The sequence below is a fragment of the Choloepus didactylus genome, chromosome 4, assembly GCF_015220235.1.
Source record: "Choloepus didactylus isolate mChoDid1 chromosome 4, mChoDid1.pri, whole genome shotgun sequence".
NCBI lineage: Eukaryota > Metazoa > Chordata > Mammalia > Pilosa > Megalonychidae > Choloepus > Choloepus didactylus.
In genome coordinates this window covers 37,100,517-37,123,351 of record NC_051310.1, presented here as the reverse complement: position 1 = coordinate 37,123,351, position 22,835 = coordinate 37,100,517, and the positions used below count along the sequence as shown (strand labels likewise).

The window sequence follows — 22,835 nt, the reverse complement described above, 5'->3', positions numbered from 1 at the left end:
CGAAGCTGCAGATCTGATAAATTAGAGATAAGGACTTCAATTGGTCTACAAATCCTAAAAGAACCCTATCAAGTTCAGCAAATGCCACGAGGCAAAAAACAACAGAAAATTATAAAGCATATGAAAAAACCAGACGATATGGATAACCCAAGCCCAAGCACCCAACTTAAAAGACCAGAAGAGACACAGCACCTAGAGCAGCTACTTAAAGAACTAAAGATGAACAATGAGACCATAGTACGGGAGACAAAGGAAATCAAGAAGACCCTAGAAGAGCATAAAGAAGACATTGCAAGACTAAATAAAAAAATAGATGATTATGGAAATTAAAGAAACTGTTGACCAAATTAAAAAGATTCTGGACACTCATAGTACAAGACTAGGAAGTTGAACAACGAATCAGTGACCTCGAAGATGACAGAATGGAAAATGAAAGCATAAAAGAAAGAATGGGGAAAAAAATTGAAAAAATCGAAATGGACCTCAGGGATATGATAGATAATATGAAACGTCCAAATATAAGACTCATTGGTGTCCCAGAAGGGGAAGAAAAGGGTAAAGGTCTAGGAAGAGTATTCAAAGAAATTGTTGGGGAAAACTTCCCAAATCTTCTAAACAACATAAATACACAAATCATAAATGCTCAGCGAACCCCAAATAGAATAAATCCAAATAAACCCACTCCGAGACATATACTGATCACACTGTCAAACACAGAAGAGAAGGAGCAAGTTCTGAAAGCAGCAAGAGAAAAGCAATTCACCACATACAAAGGAAACAGCATAAGACTAAGTAGTGACTACTCAGCAGCCACCATGGAGGCGAGAAGGCAGTGGCACGATATATTTAAAATTCTGAGTGAGAAAAATTTCCAGCCAAGAATACTTTATCCAGCAAAGCTCTCCTTCAAATTTGAGGGAGAGCTTAAATTTGTCCCGGACAAACAAATGCTGAGAGAATTTGCTAACAAGAGACCTGCCCTACTGGAGATGCTAAAGGGAGCCCTACAGACAGAGAAAAAAAGAAAGGACAGAGAGACTTGGAGAAAGGTTCAGTGCTAAAGAGATTCGGTATGGGTACAATAAAGGATATTAATAGACAGAGGGGAAAAATATGACAAACATAAACCAAAGGATAAGATGGCTGATTCAAGAAATGCCTTCACGTTTATAACGTTGAATGTAAATGGATTAAACTCCCCAATTAAAAGATATAGATTCGCAGAATGGATCAAAAAAAATGAACCATCATATGTTGCATACAAGAGACTCATCTTAGACACAGGGACACAAAGAAACTGAAAGTGAAAGGATGGAAAAAAATATTTCATGCAAGCTACAGCCAAAAGAAAGCAGGTGTAGCAATATTAATCTCAGATAAAATAGACTTCAAATGCAGGGATGTTTTGAGAGACAAAGAAGACCACTACATACTAATAAAAGGGGCAATTCAGCAAGAAGAAATAACAATCGTAAATGTCTATGCACCCAATCAAGGTGCCACAAAATACATGAGAGAAACACTGGCAAAACTAAAGGAAGCAATTGATGTTTCCACAATAATTGTGGGAGACTTCAACACATCACTCTCTCCTATAGATAGATCAACCAGACAGAAGACCAATAAGGAAACTGAAAACCTAAACAATCTGATAAATGAATTAGATTTAACAGACATATACAGGACATTACATCCCAAATCACCAGGATACACATACTTTTCTAGTGCTCATGGAACTTTCTCCAGAATAGATCATATGCTGGGACATAAAACAAGGCTCAATAAATTTAAAAAGATTGAAATTATTCAAAGCACATTCTCTGACCACGATGGAATACAATTAGAAGTCAATAACCATCAGAGACTTAGAAAATTCACAAATACCTGGAGGTTAAACAACACACCTAAACAATCAGTGGGTTAAAGAAGAAATAGCAAGAGAAATTGCTAAATATATAGAGACGAATGAAAATGAGAACACAACATACCAAAACCTATGGGATGCAGCAAAAGCAGTGCTGAGGGGGAAATTTATAACACTAAATGCATATATTAAAAAGGAAGAAAGAGCCCAAATCAAAGAATTAATGGATCAACTGAAGAAGCTAGAAAATGAACAGCAAACCAATCCTAAACCAAGTACAAGAAAAGAAATAACAAGGTTTAAAGCAGAAATAAATGACATAGAGAACAAAAAAACAATAGAGAGGATAAATATCACCAAAAGTTGGTTCTTTGAGAAGATCAACAAGATTGACAAGCCCCTAGCTAGACTGACAAAATCAAAAAGAGAGAAGACCCATATAAACAAAATAATGAATGAAAAAGGTGACATAACTGCAGATTCTGAAGAAATTAAAGAAATCATAAGAGGATACTATGAACAACTGTATGGCAACAAACTGGATAATGTAGAGGAAATGGACAATTTCCTGGAAACATATGAACAACCTAGACTGACCAGAGAAGAAATAGAAGACCTCAACCAACCCATCACAAGCAAAGAGATCCAATCAGTCATCAAAAATATCCCACAAATAAATGCCCAGGGCCAGATGGCTTCACAGGGGAATTCTACCAAACTTTCCAGAAAGAACTGACACCAATCTTACTCAAACTCTTTCAAAACATTGAAGAAAATGGAACACTACCTAACTCATTCTATGAAGCTAACATCAATCTAATACCAAAACCAGGCAAAGATGCTACAAAAAAGGAAAACTACCGGCCAATCTCCCTAATGAATATAGATGCAAAAATCCTCAACAAAATCCTTGCAAATCAAATCCAAAGACACATTAAAAAAATCATACACCATGACCAAGTGGGGTTTATTCCAGGCATGCAAGCATGGTTCAACATAAGAAAATCAATCAATGTATTACAACACATTAACAAGTCAAAAGGGAAAAATCAATTGATCATCTCAATAGATGCTGAAAAAGCATTTGACAAAATCCAACATCCCTTTTTGATAAAAACACTTCAAAAGGTAGGAATTGAACGAAACTTCCTCAACATGATAAAGAGCATATATGAAAAACCCACAGCCAGCATAGTACTCAATGGTGAGAGACTGAAAGCCTTCCCTCTAAGATCAGGAACAAGACACGGATGCCCACTGTCACCACTGTTACTCAACATTGTGCTGGAAGTGCTAGCCAGGGCAATCCGGCAAGACAAAGAAATAAAAGGCATCCTCATTGGAAAAGAAGAAGTAAAACTGTCATTGTTTGCAGATGATATGATCTTATATCTAGAAAACCCTGAGAAATCGACGATACAGCTACTAGAGCTAATAAACAAATTTAGCAAAGTAGCGGGATACAAGGTTAATGCACATAAGTCAGTAATGTTTCTATATGCTAGAAATGAACAAACTGAAGAGACACTCAAGAAAAAGATACCATTTTCAATAGCAACTAAAAAAATCAAGTACCTAGGAATAAACTTAACCAAAGATGTAAAAGACCTATACAAAGAAAACTACATAACTCTACTAAAAGAAATAGAAGGGACCTTAAAAGATGGAAAAATATTCATGTTCATGGATAGGAAGACTAAATGTCATTAAGATGTCAATTCTACCCAAACTCATCTACAGATTCAATGCAATCCCAATCAAAATTCCAACAACCTACTTTGCAGACTTCGAAAAGCTAGTTATCAAATTTATTTGGAAAGGGAAGATGCCTCGAATTGCTAAAGACACTCTAAAAAAGAAAAACGAAGTGGGAGGACTTACACTCCCTGACTTTGAAGCTTATATAAAGCCACAGTTGCCAAAACAGCATGGTACTGGCACAAAGATAGACATATAGATCAATGGAATCGAATTGAGAATTTGGAGTTAGACCCTCAGATCTATGGTGACTGATCTTTGATAAGGCCCCCAAAGTCACTGAACTGAGTCATAATGGTCTTTTCAACAAATGGGGCTGGGAGAGTTGGATATCCATATCCAAAGAATGAAAGAGGACCCCTACCTCACCCCCTACACAAAAATTAACTCAAAATGACCAAAGATCTCAATATAAAAGAAAGTACCATAAAACTCCTAGAAGATAATGTAGGAAAACATCTTCAAGACCTTGTATTAGGCATCCACTTCCTAGACTTTACACCCAAAGCACAAGCAACAAAAGAGAAATAGATAAATGGGAACTCCTCAAGCTTAGAAGTTTCTGCACCTCAAAGGAATTTCTCAAAAAGGTAAAGAGGCAGCCAACTCAATGGGAAAAAATTTTTGGAAACGATGTATCTGACAAAAGACTGATATCTTGCATATATAAAGAAATCCTAAACTCAATGACAATAGTACAGACAGCCCAATTAGATATGAAGAGACAGTTCTCTGAAGGGGAAATACAAATGGCCAAGAAACACATGAAAAAATGTTCAGCTTCACTAGCTATTAGAGAGATGCAAATTAAGACCACAATGAGATACCATCTCACACCGGTTAGAATGGCTGCCATTAAACAAACAGGAAACTACAAATGCTGGAGGGGATGTGGAGAAATTGGAACTCATTCATTGTTGGTGGGACTGTATAATGGTTCAGCCACTCTGGAAGTCAGTCTGGCAGTTCCTTAGAAAACTAGATATAGAGTTACCATTCGATCCAGCGATTGCACTTCTCGGTATATACCCGGAAGATCGGAAAGCAGTGACACGAACAGATATCTGCACGCCAATGTTCATAGCAGCATTATTCACAATTGCCAAGAGATGGAAACAACCCAAATGTCCTTCAACAGATGAGTGGATAAATAAAATGTGGTATATACACACGATGGAATACTACGCGGCAGTAAGAAGGAACGACCTCGTGAAACATATGACAACATGGATGAACCTTGAAGACATAATGCTGAGCGAAATAAGCCAGGCACAAAAAGAGAAATATTATGCTACCACTAATGTGAACTTTGAAAAATGTAAAACAAATGGTTTATAATGTAGAATGTAGGGGAACTAGCAATAGAGAGCAATTAAGGAAGGGGGAACAATAATCCAAGAAGAACAGATAAGCTATTTAATGTTCTGGGGATGCCCAGGAATGACTATGGTCTGTTAATTTCTGATGGATATAGTAGGAGCAAGTTCCCAGAAATGTTGCTATATTAGGTAACTTTCTTGGGGTAAAGTAGGAACATGTTGGAAGTTAAGCAGTTATCTTAAGTTAGTTGTCTTTTTCTTACTCCCTTGTTATGGTCTCTTTGAAATGTTCTTTTATTGTACGTTTGTTTTCTTTTTAACTTTTTTTTTCATACAGTTGATTTAAAAAAGAAGGGAAAATTAAAAAAAAAAAAAGAAAAAAAGAAAAACAAAGGGAAAAAAAAAAAAGATGTAGTGCCCCCTTGAGGAGCCTGTGGAGAATGCAGGGGTATTCGCCTACCCCACCTCCATGGTTGCTAACATGACCACAGACATAGGGGACTGGTGGTTTGATGGGTTTAGCCCTCTACCACAGGTTTTACCCTTGGGAAGACGGTTGCTGCAAAGGAGAGGCTAGGCCTCCCTATGGTTGTGCCTAAGAGCGTCCTCCCGAATGCCTCTTTGTTGCTCAGATGTGGCCCTGTCTCTCTAGCTAAGCCAACTTGAAAGGTGAAATCACTGCCCTCCCCCCTACGTGGGATCAGACACCCAGGGGAGTGAATCTCCCTGGCAACGTGGAATATGACTCCCGGGAGGAATGTAGACCGGCATCGTGGGACGGAGAACATCTTCTTGACCAAAAGGGGGATGTGAAAGGAAATGAAATAAGCTTCAGTGGCAGAGAGATTCCAAAACGAGCCGAGAGGTCACTCTGGTGGGCACTCTTATGCACACTTTAGACAACCCTTTTTAGGTTCTAAAGAATTGGGGTAGCTGGTGGTGGATACCTGAAACTATCAAACTACAACCCAGAACCCATGAATCTCGAAGACAGTTGTATAAAAATGTAGCTTATGAGGGGTGACAATGGGATTGGGAAACCATAAGGACCACACTCCACTTTGTCTAGTTTATGGATGGATGAGTAGAAAAAGGGGAAGGAAACAAACAGACAAAGGTACCCAGTGTTCTTTTTTACTTCAATTGCTTTTTCACTCTAATTATTATTCTTGTTATTTTTGTGTGTGTGCTAATGAAGGTGCCAGGGATTGATTTGGGTGATGAATGTACCACTATGTAATGGTAATGTAAACAATCGAAAGTACGACTTGTTTTGTATGACTGCATGGTATGTGAATATATCTCAATAAAATGAAGATAAAAAAAAAAGATTATAATAAAAAAAGATTGGTAATGCCAAATGTTGGTAAGGAAGTCAAGAAACTGGAACTCTCGTCCATTGCTGGTGGAAATGTAAACTGTGAGGGCAAAGTAGCAGTTTCTTAAAACACTCAATGTAAACTTACCACACTATCCAGCAGTTCCACTCCTAGGAGTCTACCCAAGGGAAATGAAAACATATGTCCACATAAAGGTGTGTGCACAAATGTTCATATCAGCCTTCCTCATAATAGCCAAAAACAGCAAACAATCCAAATGTCCCTCATAGATAAACAAAATGTGGTATGTCCTTACAGTGGAAAATGATTCAGCACAAAAAGGAGCAAACTACAGATACATGCAATATCATGGGTAAATTTCAAAAAATTATGTTAAATGAAAGAAGCCAAATGCACAAGACTGTATAGTTCATTTATATGAATTGTTTAGAAAAGGCCTGAGATTCGGGGTGGGAGTGGGGTTTAAAATGCAAATAAACGGGAGGAGGGGCAAGGTGGTGTCATGGAGAGGAGTGGAACTTTGTCCCCTGGAGCAACTAATAAACAACCAGGAACAATTAGTAAATAACCTAGAACTGCTGGGGGACAACCATAAGAGTCCACAGATAGTACACCAACCTGGATTGGGATGGCTGAGATTGCAGCATAAAATCTGTAAGTAAAAACTGTGGAACTGCGCCGGGAGCCACCCCTCCTCCCCCATGGCAGGCTGAGCTACAAGCCCTCGCTGTAGGAGAAAGCAACAGCCCTGGAGCAAGTGACTATAGCTCAGCCCAGCTCCAACTGGGGTTTTAATTAACAAATGTGGACTGCTGAATACAAGCTACAAACATAGACAAACCCTTAACAAACAGACAGAGGCTTTTAGAGATGACTGACCTTAGAAAGACAGAAAACTCCTGTGTCCCGGGGAAGGGAGCCCTAAAGGCCAGGTGCTCTCTCTGACCGATGGGCAAAACTAGGGAGCTGTGGACTGGCTCTGAAAGGGGGCTTTCTTTCCCTTTTTCTCTCTCAACCTGAGTGGCTCAGTGGAGAAAGCCTCAGCCATTTTCAGTTCACAGCTCTCTGAGCCAGACAGAGTCAGAGAGACAAAGGAGCAATTCAGATGCAGAAGATAACTCCCTAGGGGGTGTATCTTCCCTAAGAGGAACAAGGTGGGGCCCAGCTCTAGTGCTGGCCTTCCCTTCAGAGTTCAGACCCCAGAGCCTGGGGAAAAACAACCAAAACAAAAAATAAAGGGGCCACACCTCCTTATACCAGTTGGGAGCGACAGGATGACAGGCACCACCCGCTGGGCAGGTTAGGAAAAGCACAGCGTCTAGAGACCTCTTAGGAAAGTCTGTCATTCTTCGAAGATAAATCGTCAGGGAAACTCAACTGAATATAACCCCATTCTGAGACCTGAACCCATTCTGGTCTGGGAAAATCTGATTGGGGTAACCAAGGAAACCAGATGCCTAGACAACAGAAAACTACAAATTACACTACAAAAAATGAAGATATGGCCCAAAGGAATACACTTATACCTCAATTAAGGTAGCATAGAGATATTGTTTCATTTTAATGAAACAATCAAAGACATTCAAAGAAATATGCTAAATCAACTCAAAAACCAAATCAACAAGTTCAAGGAAAATATGGCAAAAGAGATGAAGGGTATAAAGAAAACACTAGGCGAACATAAGTTACAAGTCAGAAGTTTGAAAAAACAACTGGCAGAATCTATGGAAATGAAAGGCACAATAAGAGATGAAAAATACAATGGAGACATACAATAGCAGATCTCAAAAGGCAGAAGAAAACACTCAAGAACTGGAGAACAAGACACCTGAAATCCTACACACAAAAGAACAGATAGGGAAAAGAAAGGAAAAATATGAGCAGCATCTCAGGGAATTGAATGACAATGTGAAATACATGATTGTATGAGTCATGGGTGTCCCAGAAGGAGAAGAGAAGGGAAAAGGGACAGAAGCAATAATAGAGGAAGTAATCAATGAAAATTTCCCATCTCTTATGAAAGACATAAAATTACAGATTCAAGAAGCACAGCCTACCCCAAACAGAATAGATCTGAATAGACCCACACCAAGACACTTAATAATCAGATTATCAAATGTCAAAGACAGAGAGAATCCTGAAAGCAGCAAGAGAAAAGCAGTCCATCACGTACAAGGGAAGCTTGATAAGACTATGTGAAGATTTCTCAGTAGCAATGTGGAGGCAAGAAGGAAGTGGTGTGATATATTTAAGATACTGAAAGAGAAAAACCACCAACCGAGAATCCTGTATCTGGCAAGACTGTCCTTCAAATATGAGGGAGAGTTTAAAATACTCTCTGACAAACACGATGACAAAGTTTGTGAACAAGATACCTGCACTACAGGAAATACTAAAGGGAGCACTACAGACAAAAGGAAAAGACAGGAGTGAGAGGTTTGGAACACAGTTTTGGGTGATGGTAGCATGATAATGTAAGTACACTGGACAAAGATGACTGTGAGTATAGTTGAAAGAGGAAGATTAGGAGCTTGTGGGACACCAGAAGGAAAGAGGAAAGATAAAGACTGGGACTGTATAACCAGTGAAACCTAGAGTGGTCAAAAATTGTGATAAAGTGTACAAATATGTTTTTACATGAGGAAGAACAAACGAATGTCAGCCTTGCAAGGTGTTAAAAAATGGGGTGGTATTGGAGAAAAAAATATAATCAATGCAAACTAGAAACTATAGTTAACAGAAACATTGTGTTATGCTTCCTTTAATGTAACAAAGGCAATATACCAACGCTAAGTGCCTATAGAGGGGGACATAAGGGAGGAGTATGGGACCCTTGGCATTGATGATGTTGTCTGACTTTTTATTGTACTTTGGTTTAATTCTGTCTTTCCTTTTGTAGCTTTTTAGCTGTCTTTTTTTTTTTCTTCTTCTTTTTTCTCTCCACCTTCTTTGACTCTTCCTCCTTCTTTGTGGAAGAAATGGAAATGTCCTTATATAGATAGTGGTGGTAGTGGTGAATGCATAAATATGTGATTATACAGGGAACCATCGATTGTTTACTCAGAGTGGAATGTGTGGTGGGTGAACAAAACCGTCTTTAAAAAAAATGGACTGATGAAGAAACCTTGAGGGCGCTATATTGAGGACAAATACTGTATGGTCTCACTGATATTAACTAATTATAATATGTAAACTCAGACATGAAATATAAGTTAGCAGGATATAGAGCAAGGCTTAAGAATGGGGAGCGGTTGCTTATTATTAGCTGAATGTTTAACTAGGTTGAACTTAAATGTTTGGAAATGGACAGAGGTGACGGTAGCACATTATTGTGAGAATAACTAACGGTACTGAATGGTGTGTAAATGTGGTGGAAAGGGGAAGCTTAGAGTCACATATGTCACCAGAAGGAAAGTTGGAGGTTAAAATGTGGGAATGTATAGAACAGTCAATCCTGTGGTGGACAGTGTCCATGATTATCGGTACAAATATTAGAAATGTCTTTCATGAACTAGAACAAATGTATGACATTATAACTAGAAGTTAATAATAGAGGGATATGTAGGGAAAAAATATATGTATTGAAAACTATGTACTACAGTTTGTACTTTTTTAACATTCTTTCATCAACAGTAACAAATGTACTATACCCATACTGTGCGTCAATAATGGAGGGGGATAGTGGATAGGGGTATGGGAGGATTCGAGTTTTCTTTTTGTCTTTAGTTCTTTTCTGGAGTAATAAAAATGTTCTAAAAATTGAAAAAAAAATTGTGGTGATGGGTGCACAGCTGTATAAGGGTACCACGGGCAATTGATTATGCATTTTGGATTTTTGGATGATTGTATGGTATGTGAACAATCTCAATAAAATTTTTTTAAATATGGAAAAAGTAAATAAGCATAAGGTATCTTACTGGGGTGATGGAAGGGTTGTGATGGATAGATTATGATAATGGTTGCACATCTGTAAAGTTTACTACAGTCATTGAATTGTACGCTAATAATGGGTGAATTTTATGAGGTAAATGATCTCTCAGGAAAGCTTTTTTTTTTGATGGAGATGAAATCTGTCATAGAGAGGGATTCTTTTGAGATTTACTAGTACAAAAACTAGGTATTAGGCATTTGCTATTTTGTTATTATATATAACAGCAACATCTACTATTTATAGTCTAATGGGACCCCAGAGTGAGCCACATAGAATCTGAACTTCACTTCTAGTATAGAAAACAGAGAAGGGGAGAGAGGGAGAGAGGGCACTCATGCAAACCTAGCTAATTTTTGCATGATGTCTTTAACTGATTTCTCATTCAGTGCAGGGTGGAGTACAGTCTTGTTTTTGAGTTGTGAAATCAGTGCCAAGAGTGACAAACTTTTTTATATTTGTAATCTTTCCTTTTTAGGGGGAGTAAAACTTGGATTAGGAGATTTCATTTTCTACAGTGTTTTGGTTGGTAAAGCCTCAGCAACAGCCAGCGGAGACTGGAACACAACCATAGCCTGTTTTGTAGCCATATTAATTGTAAGTATACACAGAAATGTGTCAGAACTCCTAATCTCAAAACTCTGAATGCCCTGTCCCTTTAAGGCAGTCCTGTTTTAATCCCAGGTGGGTTGAGTGTTCCAGTTAACTGGGGAGCCTTGTTAAACAAGATAATTGGACTCACCTGAGTAGTTCGCCACCCTAGCCACACATTAGAATCACCTGGGAGCTTTTGAAACACTGTGCCCTGCCCTGAGATATTTTTATTTATGTTTTAATTGTGTATTTTTTTAAAAAGTTCCCCAGGAAATTTAATAAGTACTTCTGATTAGGAAACACTGCTTCAAGCCCAGCAGCCTAGATTTTATGAAAATAGCTCTGCTAGAGCTCAGTCTTTTTTTTTAAAGGGGTAAGCAGATCCTCACTTAGTCCCTGGACCTAGTCCCTGAGGGTTTGATTGTTGTTTTATGTTTAATGACACGACCTGTGACCTACAGTGTTATGTTGGACACAAGTATAAGGTGCAGGACACTAAAACAGGGCATGATCTCCAGAGATCTTGCTTATAATGCCACATGTGAACGCTAAGGCTCAGAACTACGATGTAGGTAAATGGTGCGTAAAATATTTCTTATTGGTGTTTTTACTAACGATATCTTTGGCAAGTAATATATGAGTGAAGTTAGATGAGTGAGGTAAGAGCCTTTACTTATGTGTTTTTTTTTGTGACTATACATTTGTAATTTATCATGATATAGCCAGTTAAAATTTTCATGTACTTTATTTCTCTTTTGAGATCAGTTTTCTGGGTTTGAAATTATTTATTGGTTGTTGTTGTATCTTTTAAGAAAAAAATTATTTGTTCTTGATAAACTGAAGCAGTGCTCAGCCCCCAGATTTTATAGTTAGTGTCTCAGTCACTAGGGTAAAAAGTGGACCACATCATAGCTGCTCTGGGTTTACAAGAAAGCAGTGTACTCTCCATGAACAAACTTTTGTTGTCAGTATGTTCTATGAAGATCTCTTTGTTGGGGCCCACACAACTTAAAAATGCTTTTCCTTCTGGGATTTTAGCTAGCTGAACTAAAATCACAGGAGACAACTAAATGTTTTTAGATATAAATTTCAGTGTTCTTTAAATTTAAAAAAAAAATTTTTTTTTACTTATTTTTAGATCCTATTCCTTGCCTAGAATTAGCGTTTGGAATATCAACATTGTGTGCATGGTAAACTCTATGAAGCAAAGAAAATAAGTGTTTCCTTTTTATGAGAAAGCTACATTATTTTAGTGGCTCTTCCTCCAGATTTAATGAAAATATTTCTTCTGAAATTTAACCATAAAAGGGTAGTATTCAGTTATTTAAGTTAAAAGCAAGATTTGTGATTGAATTGCTTTAGACATAAATAGTTTCATAATTATCTATGAGTTTGTGTCTTTTCCCCTCTTCTTCACAGGGTTTGTGCCTTACGTTATTACTCCTTGCCATTTTCAAGAAGGCATTGCCAGCTCTTCCCATCTCTATCACCTTTGGGCTTGTTTTCTACTTTGCCACAGATTATCTTGTGCAGCCCTTTATGGACCAACTAGCATTCCATCAATTTTATATTTAGCATATTTGCAGTTGGAATCCCATGGATTTTTCTCCTTTGACTGTTATAAAATCTGGGGAGGACAAAGGTGATTTTCCTGTGTCCACATCTAAAAGACTCAAGATTTCCGGCTGGACTTTTCGCAGCTTCCCTCCAAGTTTTCCTGACTACTCACAGTACTGGACACTGAAGAGCAGGCAGGCACCTGCAGAACCTGGTTTTGAACATACTTCTTCATGGTGGGCTGAGTCCCTCGGTGCAGAAACTACCAGATTTGAGGGACAGAAATAAGGAAACGTGATGGGCCAGAAATCTGCTGTGCTCGACCAGCAGTTTGATCCTTGGTCACAGGTAGATTTTACCAACACTACGAACTCTCAGGACTACCATTGCCAAGAGGTTAAGTGAAGTGGTTTAAACCAAACAGGACTCATCTTAAACTACATGTTGAAAATTAACCTATTCTATACTGGTTGATTTCTGAACCTTTTCAAGAGGTACTGTGAGGAGAGCAGGCACCAGCAGCAAAATGGAAAGGTGGAAAGGGGCTCAAATTTTCACTTTCAGACTTTTTTGCTGCAGACTTGTCATTTTTAAATAAGATTTTTTTTTTTCCTCCTTGGGTCAAGTCGGATGTGTTGGTTGATTTTGACAAGTTATGTTCTCAAGCACTGAAACTCCATTATCATCTATGGTTGCCAGTTCTTCCCAAGGCCAGTTGGAATTTATTTGAGTTTGATTTAAAAAATCTTAATCTCAGGTTCCAAATTCAGTAATTTCTGGGAATAATGGAACTTTTGCTCAACAATTCCCCATCCTTCTTAGGTAAATTCTATATTTTCCACCAAGTTCCTAATTTTTAGATGTACCTGTAAGTTTACTTGCCCCCAGATGCTCTTCTGTTCCCCTTTTCTCCTTTTACTCCCACCCACAAGCAGTTCTCTTATACAGCAAATGAGACAGCTCTGTTATGGTAGCAGATGATCCAGTTATTCTGGGATTTTGCTCTTTGTGTGATGCAAAGAATGTGTTATGAATCAGTGCTATCAGCCTTGCTGTCATAATTTCTTCAGTAGCAAATAAGTTATGTGCCCAAAGGCAGTAGAATTAAAGAAGAGTAAAATGGCTGGTGAAGCACTTTCTGTCCTGGTTTTTTTTTTTATACTATAACCCCTTGTGTCTGACAGTAGATCACAATTAGAGCTAATAGCCCAAAGCTGGTGGTTTATAACGTTTATGAATCAGTCGTGTCAGTACAAAACAAGACTTGGGAGAAAACCATTATTTCTCCTGGCGAGCTGTGGAAGAATGCTGGGTCAGGAGAAGGAAGAGGCCTCCAGTGGTCAATAGGACAAATGAGCTCATGTCCTAGGGCAGATATTAAAGAGAAGATCTAAGAACCTCACAATGGGTGTTTTGTGGTTCTCCATCTGCATTACCTTTCATCTCAATGAATCTTCATGTGAATGGGGCAGTGGAGGCACTGGCTGAAGTCACAAAGGTGTTCAGACTCTGTGCGTTCAAGTCAGACAAAGCATGTGAACAGAACCATCAGCCTGTGTGCATGTGACCCCGCTCAGTGAAGCCTTACCAGGGCACAACCCTTCTTTTACTGCAGACAAGCCTTAGCCATGACGATCAGACTAAGCTTTGTGAGAAACTGATTCCTGTGGACCAGGCTTTTCCCCTTTTGCCTGCTGCTTTCTCTCTGTATCATATGATCCTGTTTGGGAATTCTCCTTGGAACTGGCCTATTTGTTTTCTGTCACAGGGTATTTCTTATAAGAAACTAATTTTTGGAGTAATATGCTGGTCCAACCTTAGTAAAAGTAAAAACTGGCTTATATTAGGCAGTGGGGAACTGCAGGGAAATTCAGAACTATGCAAAGATAGTGGGCTTAGAGAAGTAAGTTCTCTCCTCTCGATTTACTTTTTATCATTTAGCACCTTTTTTCCAACATTCTTTCTCTTCCCAGACAGATGACCTTGTGGGTATTATCCTCTAGAAAGCACATGCAATTCAGTGGCTTCAACAGAGCCACCTGAATGCCAGTTTGTGATTTGAAGCATACTTGAGGGAACCCTAATCTAGAGTAGTTTATTTCAGCAGGGGTCCCAAATGTGTTGTATCTTCCATGACAAGGTTCATCTTAGAAGAGAATTTGTGGGGTTTGGGAGAGAGTGCATTTAAATCCATCCTATGTACTATTGTTCTCTGTGGAAATTTTGCACTGAATCTGTCATTTTCCACAAGTCCGAGCCACATCTCAGCAGTTATAAAGCTGCATACAGAACTCATTTTATTTCTTTAAATCACTGATCTCAGCCACAGAACCTTTCCTTCAAACATTCTTTTTAGATTCAGTTCATTTGTTCCTGAAATATCAAATTGCTGGTCTTCCACCATGAAAAGTAGCTTGTCACCAGAGAGAACAGTAGCAATTCCACAGGGGTTAGGAGCTCACACCCTGGGAAGAGGGGCTGACTGGAGCTAGGTTAGCAGCCGAGCTAACCTTCTTCGTGAAGGGAAGGGAATACAGGAAGAAAAGTGTCTGGGTCTGACTGGCTTACAATACAAAGAGGATTTATATACGGAATGTTGCCACAAACTAGCCTGTGGAAATATTAACCATATTTGGCAGATTTGTAGAGTTGTTTGTTTTTGTTTTGTTTTGTTTCCAGAGAGTAAGGGCTCACCTTCCTGTTTTTGAGTCTCGCCAGGTTAGTGTGTGATTCTTGGGTCACAGCTCTTGCTGTAAATGACTAACTTTCTCAATCAGAAAAAAATGGAGAGAGGGAAGATTTCCAAGCAACTTAGAAGAAAACAGTCATAAGTAAGCAATTTATTGATTTCAATGGAAAAGCAACAACTAAAGATGTAATATTTTTACTTTTTAACCCTGGATATCCTTTTATTTTTATTTTATTTTATTTTATTTTATTTTTGAAATGTCCTCCTTATTTTAAAAATTCTCCCTAGTAGATGTCCAAACACATATGTTTAGTACTTGGCCTCAAACAACGGCATATATGTATTCTTGATCATAATTTGCAGAATGTGAAACAAAAGTTAAGTTTCCAAATAAGGTCTTGCAGGGTCATTAGCAGGTGCCTAAAGGAAGCTTCTGATCCCTGACCCCCCAAATGCAGGATTTTGTGTATTGGATTGTTCATGATCTAACCCTGGAAGGAAAAGAGCTCAGAAACTACTGTGAAAAGATTTATTTGTTCAGTGTCTTCCATACTCCTGGCAATGCGCTGTAGACCAAGGATACCAAGACAAGTAAGATTGATCCTCAGAATGCAGCTGTAGTCTCTTGTTTTCTGGAATATGGCATCTTTAACTTTGCTAAAATATTGGGTGCTTGTCAATAACCACTTCTCCCAGTTACCATTACTGAAGGCCCTACTGCCATGGCACGGTCAGTTCTGAAAATTGTAACATCTGTTGGTATTGTATATAGTCTCGTTCCACAGAAGAGATGGCAGGCTTGTAAAAGTGATGTTACCAAAGTGACTTGATGCTTTCAGAAACCAATCTTCTAAGTAAAATACTCCTTTTTCTCTAAATTTGCTTTTGGGTGGTCTATATAGAACCCTGAGTTTGGGAAGTGGCTTGAAAACTGGACCTTTGGTTTTGCCCTTCGGGAGGTTACATATCATCATCATGAGTTTGAACCTAGTGATCCTGTGATCTTCTCGCCTCTTTTTAAATTCCCCAAACACAGAAGGTTGAAAACACTGGCTTTCAGCTCTTCACAGCCCTCATTGAAATTGCAGGCCAGAGTGTACCAGCAAGGCTTTCTCACACTCAAGTCTCAGAATCTTCTGGATGCTTTCATCTGAACAGGACTCTTCTCTGATAGGAAACACCTGCTTGAGCAAGAGTGCAGTTTAGGCAGCTGCGAGCAACAACATAACCCTCCTCAGGCATTTAAAACCTCAGATTTGCATATTAAAAAGGAGCCTGGTGCTGAAATGAACCCCTTCTTTGACTGTCAAAGCCTTCTCCCAGTGCTTCCCACTGGATGCTGCAACAGTGCCACGAGAAAGCAGTTAGGCCACCCTGGACCCTGGAATGTGTTGTTAGCATTTCAGGTTTGTCTGTGTGACAAGATAGATTTCCCAGAAAGCAGTTTTCCTTTTGAAATAATTGCCAAAACCAAGCAGCTTCAAAACTCAACTGAATTAGAGTAGCAGGTACAGGATTATCTTGGTTTATGATGTGATCGGAGATGCTGGAATGTGCATGTCAGTGGGATCGTTTACTCAGTGTGCTCATTGTCTGGCTTTCGCTTCTGCAGACTCTGCTTTTTACATAATTGAGACAAACTGTGAATACATCTTTTTAAAATACCTTTCAAATTCTTGGTAAGATATAAATTTGATAGATGATTGCAGATTTTCCTGTATTTATCAAATTAATAAAGACTGCATGAATCACCTGTACTAGTTTTCTTACATGGAAGTATTATAATGTGTAACTGAGAACTGTTCAGAAATTCTCAAGAAACAGTTTAGAAACACAAATGCATTGTTGCTATCATTGGCTTATAATAAAATGGTATGGATTATGGCAGGCCATACCACTGAAGGGTCCAATATTAAATCTGTTTATAAAAAGCCTCAAAACAACTATTCTTAATAAATTAGTTTCTGAAAGAATATTTTTCTTGAACTGTTAACTCACATTAATGTAAAGACTGGCAAAACAAAGTATAAACTTACAGGATATGTGTGTTGTAGTATAATGTAGGTATTTCATGTGCTAGAGGATTATCTTAAAAAGAAATAAGTCACACTATTGGAAAAAGCAACTTTACTGCTATTGACCTGGTAAGGCATAGAATATCCTATCATTCTACCCCCAAACTCCACAAAACTCCTGTTTCTGAACAGTGAATAACATCATAATGTTGGGAAGGATTAGTCAGAGATAAGTTTGTGGGAGAAAATACAAAGATTTTCTCCAAAAGGAGCAGATGAAAATGGACGAGTTCCTGGCCACTTCAGCTCAGGGCATTGAGAAGCAAGGGGAAGGTGCTCACCCCTCCTTTGGAATCGGAGGCATCATTTGCTTTCCTGAAGCTCGTAGGCAGTGTCAATAGAGTCTGCCATAGAAGCACCACGATTTGTCCACATCAGCAGGGAGAGGTTTCTGATTTTTAGGGACCTGGACAGTAGTGCTCCTGATGAAAATGAGGAACACATTTGAGCAGGACTGAGGAGCAGGAAGGATGAGGCTGGATTTCCTGCATTGCATGGTAAGTACCACAAATTTCCGTCATCCCAGCCCACACCGCTCTCTCTGCTGCACACTCTTCTGTGTGTTGTGTGTGTAGGGGGGTTGGGGAGGTTGGGGGGTGGAGGGAGACTCTTCCCCCAGCAGCTTAGGATCTGGCAAAGAGTGAAATGACAACATACCTGAGTACATGCAACAGCATTTATTAATTTACCATCATTTGAACTGGAATGCAGAGTAAAGGAGGGAACCATAGAAGACTGGTTTAAGATTGGAGTTTTCTCCAGAAACAGGAAGTTTGGAACCAAGTTTGGAAAGAAGGGAAGAATCTGGATTGGCAAGAAGGCAAAGAACATGAACAAAAACAAAATCAGGAAGGAAGAAATGTGTGGAGACTCCCAAGGATAATTGGGCTTCAAATAAATGTGATTTATCTGAGGAACACCGAATTAGCTAACCAAATATGTTTCCATATTTACTTAGAATATAGCTCCTTCATTAAATGACTTGTGGAAACTATGAAGGGTGATGACCTAATCCACCACGGAGGCTTTTCAACCCCTGGAGTCTCTTGTCCTTGAAAAAGAAGATTTGATTCACTAACCTGGACTGGCCCGTCCGTGCCTGGTATCCCCGGCCCACTAAACAGGAGAGATGGAAGGGCCTCCGGAAGTAAACTTGTTGGAATCCTTATTCTTGGAAGAAGGTTGACATACCCTTGCTGCCTGTTTTTGTTTTTGTTTTTTTCCTAAAATCATTTTAATTATGTAGTATTTGATATAGACTATCCCAGTGTCAATTTCTCATGCGAAAGAGGAGAAGATTTTGTTACGTTTTTACCCATAGCATACCAGGCTGGGCTGACTCTAAAGCCAGCGGGCAGCAGCCGGGCTCGTTTGCCAGCCCGCCCTTCGGTACTTGGAAAGCTCTGCTTGTCTCTACTCCTGGCAGAGCTCCAGCCTCCTGGCGGGTGGGAGGAGTGTGAGGCCTGACCGGCTCCTTGGAGGGCCCACTGCCCCTGAGGCTGGAGACAAGCTTGGGCCCCGCCTCACCCCCAGGAACTCTGCCAACCCAGATGTTTCCCGCAGTCCCTCCCGCTTTTTGCCGCCTCCAACTTGTTTTCTCACACTCCAAGCCCCTCCTTGCCCAGGATTCTGCCTCAAGCTGAGGAAGGACCAAGGCCCTGGTTTTTCCCACCACTGTTTCTCCATTTCCTTGATATTGGATATTCTCTGTCCCCCACTCCCAGACACACTCCTTTGTCATTCTCAGAGCAAGTTCATGCTTTTGTCTGCAGACTCAGGCTCTCTGGACTGGGAAGCTGGCAGAGGAAAATGTCTTGTTCACCTGATGCCTTTGATCCAGAGGAGGGGAGCTCAGGTTGGCAAATACACACAAACCTTTAGGATATACCTCCCCAGCCACCCAAGTCCTAGTGTGTTTTTGCACCTCCCCAGCATGTGGACAAGGCCGGCCTGAGTGGTAAGAGGGAGTTGGGTGTGAGTCTCTCATTTCCCAATCCCAGAGCCTCCCTAGCCCTGGCAGGGCCCCTGGGAATTGCTTAACAAATGTTTGGTGATTAAATGAAATGATGGCTCAATTAGGAGCCCGCAGAGGGGATTTCCATGCAGAATGATGTAAACGGGGCATGTGTGTGAGGATTTGTTTTTAAGTAAGAACAAATATTATCCAATTTTCGTCCCTGTTTACAAGACTGGGCTGCAAAGTGCAGAGCTTGAAGTCAGTTGTCCACTTAAGAGGCCCATTATTTTTAAACAGGTGGTCAAGGGTGAATGCAAACAGGCTTCCTCCCGCCCCCAGGTCACATCTTGAGAAACGGTAATGGGTTTGTCCTGGGCTAGTGTCACTACATTGAATCAGGAGGAAAAAGGATAGTGCAGTTCTTTTTTTATTTCTTTATGTTTTTTATTATGGTAGAACATACATTACATAAAAGTCATTTTAACCATTTTTTAAGTATGCAATTCTGTGACATTCAGTACATTGACAATGTTGTGTAACCATCACCACTATCTCCAAGATATTTTCAACATCCCTAACAGAAACTGGTAGCCGTTAAGAAGTAATTCCCCATTCTTCCCTTCCTGCAGACCCTGGTAACCACTATTGTGCTTTTTGTCTCTTAAGAATTTGCTTATTTTGAGTATTTCATATAAGAGAAATCATACAATACTCGGCCTTTTGTGTCTGGCTTATTTCACTCAACATGATGTCTTCTAGAGTCATCCATGTTGTAGCATGTATCAGTACTTCATTTCCTTTTATGACTGAATTATGTCCACTGCATGCATATACCACATTTTGTTTACCATTCTTCGGTTGAGGGACTCTTGGGTTGCTTCCATCTTTTGGCTATTGTGAATAATGCTGCTGTGAATGTTGGTTGTACAAAAATCTGTATGAGCTTCTGTCTTCAATTCTTTTGCTTCTATACCTAGAAATGGGATTTCTGGGTTGTATGATAATTCTATGTTTAGCTTTCTGAGGAACTGCCAAATTGTCTTCCATTGCAACTGCACCATTTTGCATCCTCATCAACTATGTATGAGGATTCCTATTTCTCTGCATCCTTGCCAACTCCTATTTTTTTTTTTAATAGCCATCCTGTGGGTATGAAGTGGTATCTCATTGCAGTTTTGATTTGCATTTCTTTAATGGCTAATACAAATATTGGCCATTTTTACATCTTTTTTTAAATGAATTTTTATTGAAATATATTCACATACCATATAATCATCCAAAGTGTACAACAGTTGTTCACAGTTTCATCATATATTTGTGCATTAAACACCACAATTTTTGAACATTTTCATCACTCCAAAAAATAAAAATGAAAATAAGAACAAAAATAAAAGTAGAAAAGGACACTCAAAGCATCCCATACCCCTCCTCCCCCCACCCCCATTTACTTTTTTAAAATTAAAATATATTCACATACTGTCATGCCCCAAGAGGAATTTTGTAGCCAAAGGACTAAAGAAAGCACTGGACACAATCTGAGACATGAGCCTTTATTATGGGGCTTACTGACACGGTGGGAAGTCGAGTCACTTTGCCCTGAATTCAGGAGCTTCTCTGAATGGATTCGGGAGCTGCTCTGAATGGCGGCGGGTTCAGAGCTCAACGTGAAAATACTCCGCACTTTGGGGGAGGCTGAATAAGCTGGTTATAAGGGTTCGACATTCCAATGAGTATGAGAGGATAAGGGAGGAGGGGTGTGTCTTTCAACATAGGGAGGGATTGATTGTAATCAACAGGGAGGAGGGGAGGATTATAGATTATCTTGTAGATAACAGTATGTCAGGGAGTCTCAGGGAGGACATAAAGATTACATTTAGCAGAGAGGCCTGATTTACAAGAATAGGTCAAACATTAACTGTCCTAGGTCAAGCAAATTGCTGTGTGCAATCTTCAAGATGTTTGTAACCCAAAGCTCCAGGGACGGAACACGTCACACACAGACAGCTCAAAATCTCAAAATTTAGAAATAACTGTTACAACTCATGAATAAATGTGACTGCTGTAAGAGCTTACAATCTAGGAACCTTTATATAAGCCTTCCCCTTATAGCCCATGTTCCAAATTCAATCCTCAGAGTTTATACATTGTTAATACTCCATGTTAGTGAGGCATTATAATGTTTGTCTTTTCATTTCTGGTTTATTTCACTCAACCTACTGTCCTCATGGTCCATCCACTTCGTTGCAAACCTCATAACTACATTCTTTCTTGCTGCTCTGTCATGCAAAACATTCTTATATTTGTATGTTTGATCAAACACATTGACCACTCTAAGTTTCACTAAGTTACTTAGTCCCAGTCTTTATCTTCTATCTTCCCTTCTGGTGTCATACAGACCCCTAATCTTCCTGTTTCAACAGTCATCTCTCTTCAGTGTACTTACAATATTGTGCTACCATCACACAGTATTGTGCTGTCCATTTCTAGATCTACATAGTCAATCCTCTAGAACATTCTATACTTCAACATCAAATGTCCAATCTCTAATCTCTTTCTATCTCCTGATATCTTCATATCTACACTTCTCCAAATCTCTCTCTCCTGTCTTTTCCTATCTGTCTGTAGCACTCCCTTTAGTATTTCCTGTAGAGGAGGGCTTCTGTTCATGAACTCTCTCAGTGTTTGTTTGTTTATCTCAGTGTTAGTTTAAACTCTACCTCATTTTTGAAGCATAGTTTTGCCCAATATAGGATTCTTGGTTGGCAGTTTTCCTCTTTCACTATCTTGAATATATCATACCACTGCCTTCTTGCCTCCATAGTTTCTGCTGAGAGATCCACACTTAGTCTTCTCAAGCTTCCCTTGTATGTAAGGGATCGCTTTTCTCTTGCTGCTTTTAGAATTCTCTCCTTGTCTTTGATGTTTGAAAATCTGATTAGTGTCTTGGAGTAGGTCTATTTGGATCAATTCTGTTTGGGGTATGCCCTGCTTCTTGGTCCTGTAATTTTATGTCTTTCATAACAGTTGGGAAATTTTCATTGATTATTTCCTCTATTATTCCTTCTGCCACTTTTCCCCTCTCTTCTCCTTCTGATACACCTATAACATGTATATTTGTGCACTTCATGTTGTCTTTCAGTTCCCTGAGACCCTAGCTCATATATTTCCATTCTTTTCACTATCTGTTCCTTTGTATGCAGGATTTCAGATGTCCTGTCCTCCATCTCACTGAGCCTTTCTTCTGCCTCTCCAAGTCTGCTGCTGTTTGTCACCATTGTGTTTTTCATTTCTTCTATTGTGCCTTTCATTCCCATAAGTTCTGCCATTCGTTTTTTCAAACTTATGAATTCTTCCTTGTGATCACCTAGTGTCTTCTTTATATTCTTTATCTGTTTTGTCAAATTCTCTGTCACCTTGTTGATTCAATTTAAAAGATTTGTTTGAACATCTATAATAAGTTGTTTCAACTCCTGAATCTCAGTTAAAATGTTAGTATCCTCCTTTGGGCCATATCTTCCCATTTCTGGATGTGGCTTGTGATTTTTCTGCTGTCTTAGCATGTGGTTTTCATGATTGGTTTATTCTGGAGTTTTCTCTCTTTTGCATAAGGTTTTCTTGTTGGTTGACTTTGGTCTCTATCTTTTCTTTGTTTCTCTCCCTGGCCAGTTGTCATATTAGCTCTGCCCCCTAATGTTCCCCCCAAAATCAGTTGCCCACCGTGGCCTGCCACAGGGATGGGAGGTAGGCACTGGGC

The 22,835-nt window shown here is 39.3% G+C and overlaps 1 protein-coding gene across 6 annotated transcripts in view; it reads left to right on the top strand.

Annotated features, from left to right (window-relative positions):
• The window catches only part of PSEN1 (presenilin 1), a 105,908-nt gene extending 89,106 nt beyond the window's left edge, over positions 1–16,802 (top strand). For all 6 annotated transcript variants that reach the window (XM_037832361.1, XM_037832359.1, XM_037832360.1 and 3 more), the window contains 2 exons: positions 10,688–10,806; positions 12,223–16,802. In XM_037832361.1, coding sequence (XP_037688289.1) covers positions 10,688–10,806; positions 12,223–12,378 — 275 coding nt within the window. In that variant the 3' untranslated portion in view covers positions 12,379–16,802. The remainder of the gene's footprint in view (positions 1–10,687; positions 10,807–12,222) is intronic.
• Positions 16,803–22,835: the final 6,033 nt, after the last annotated feature.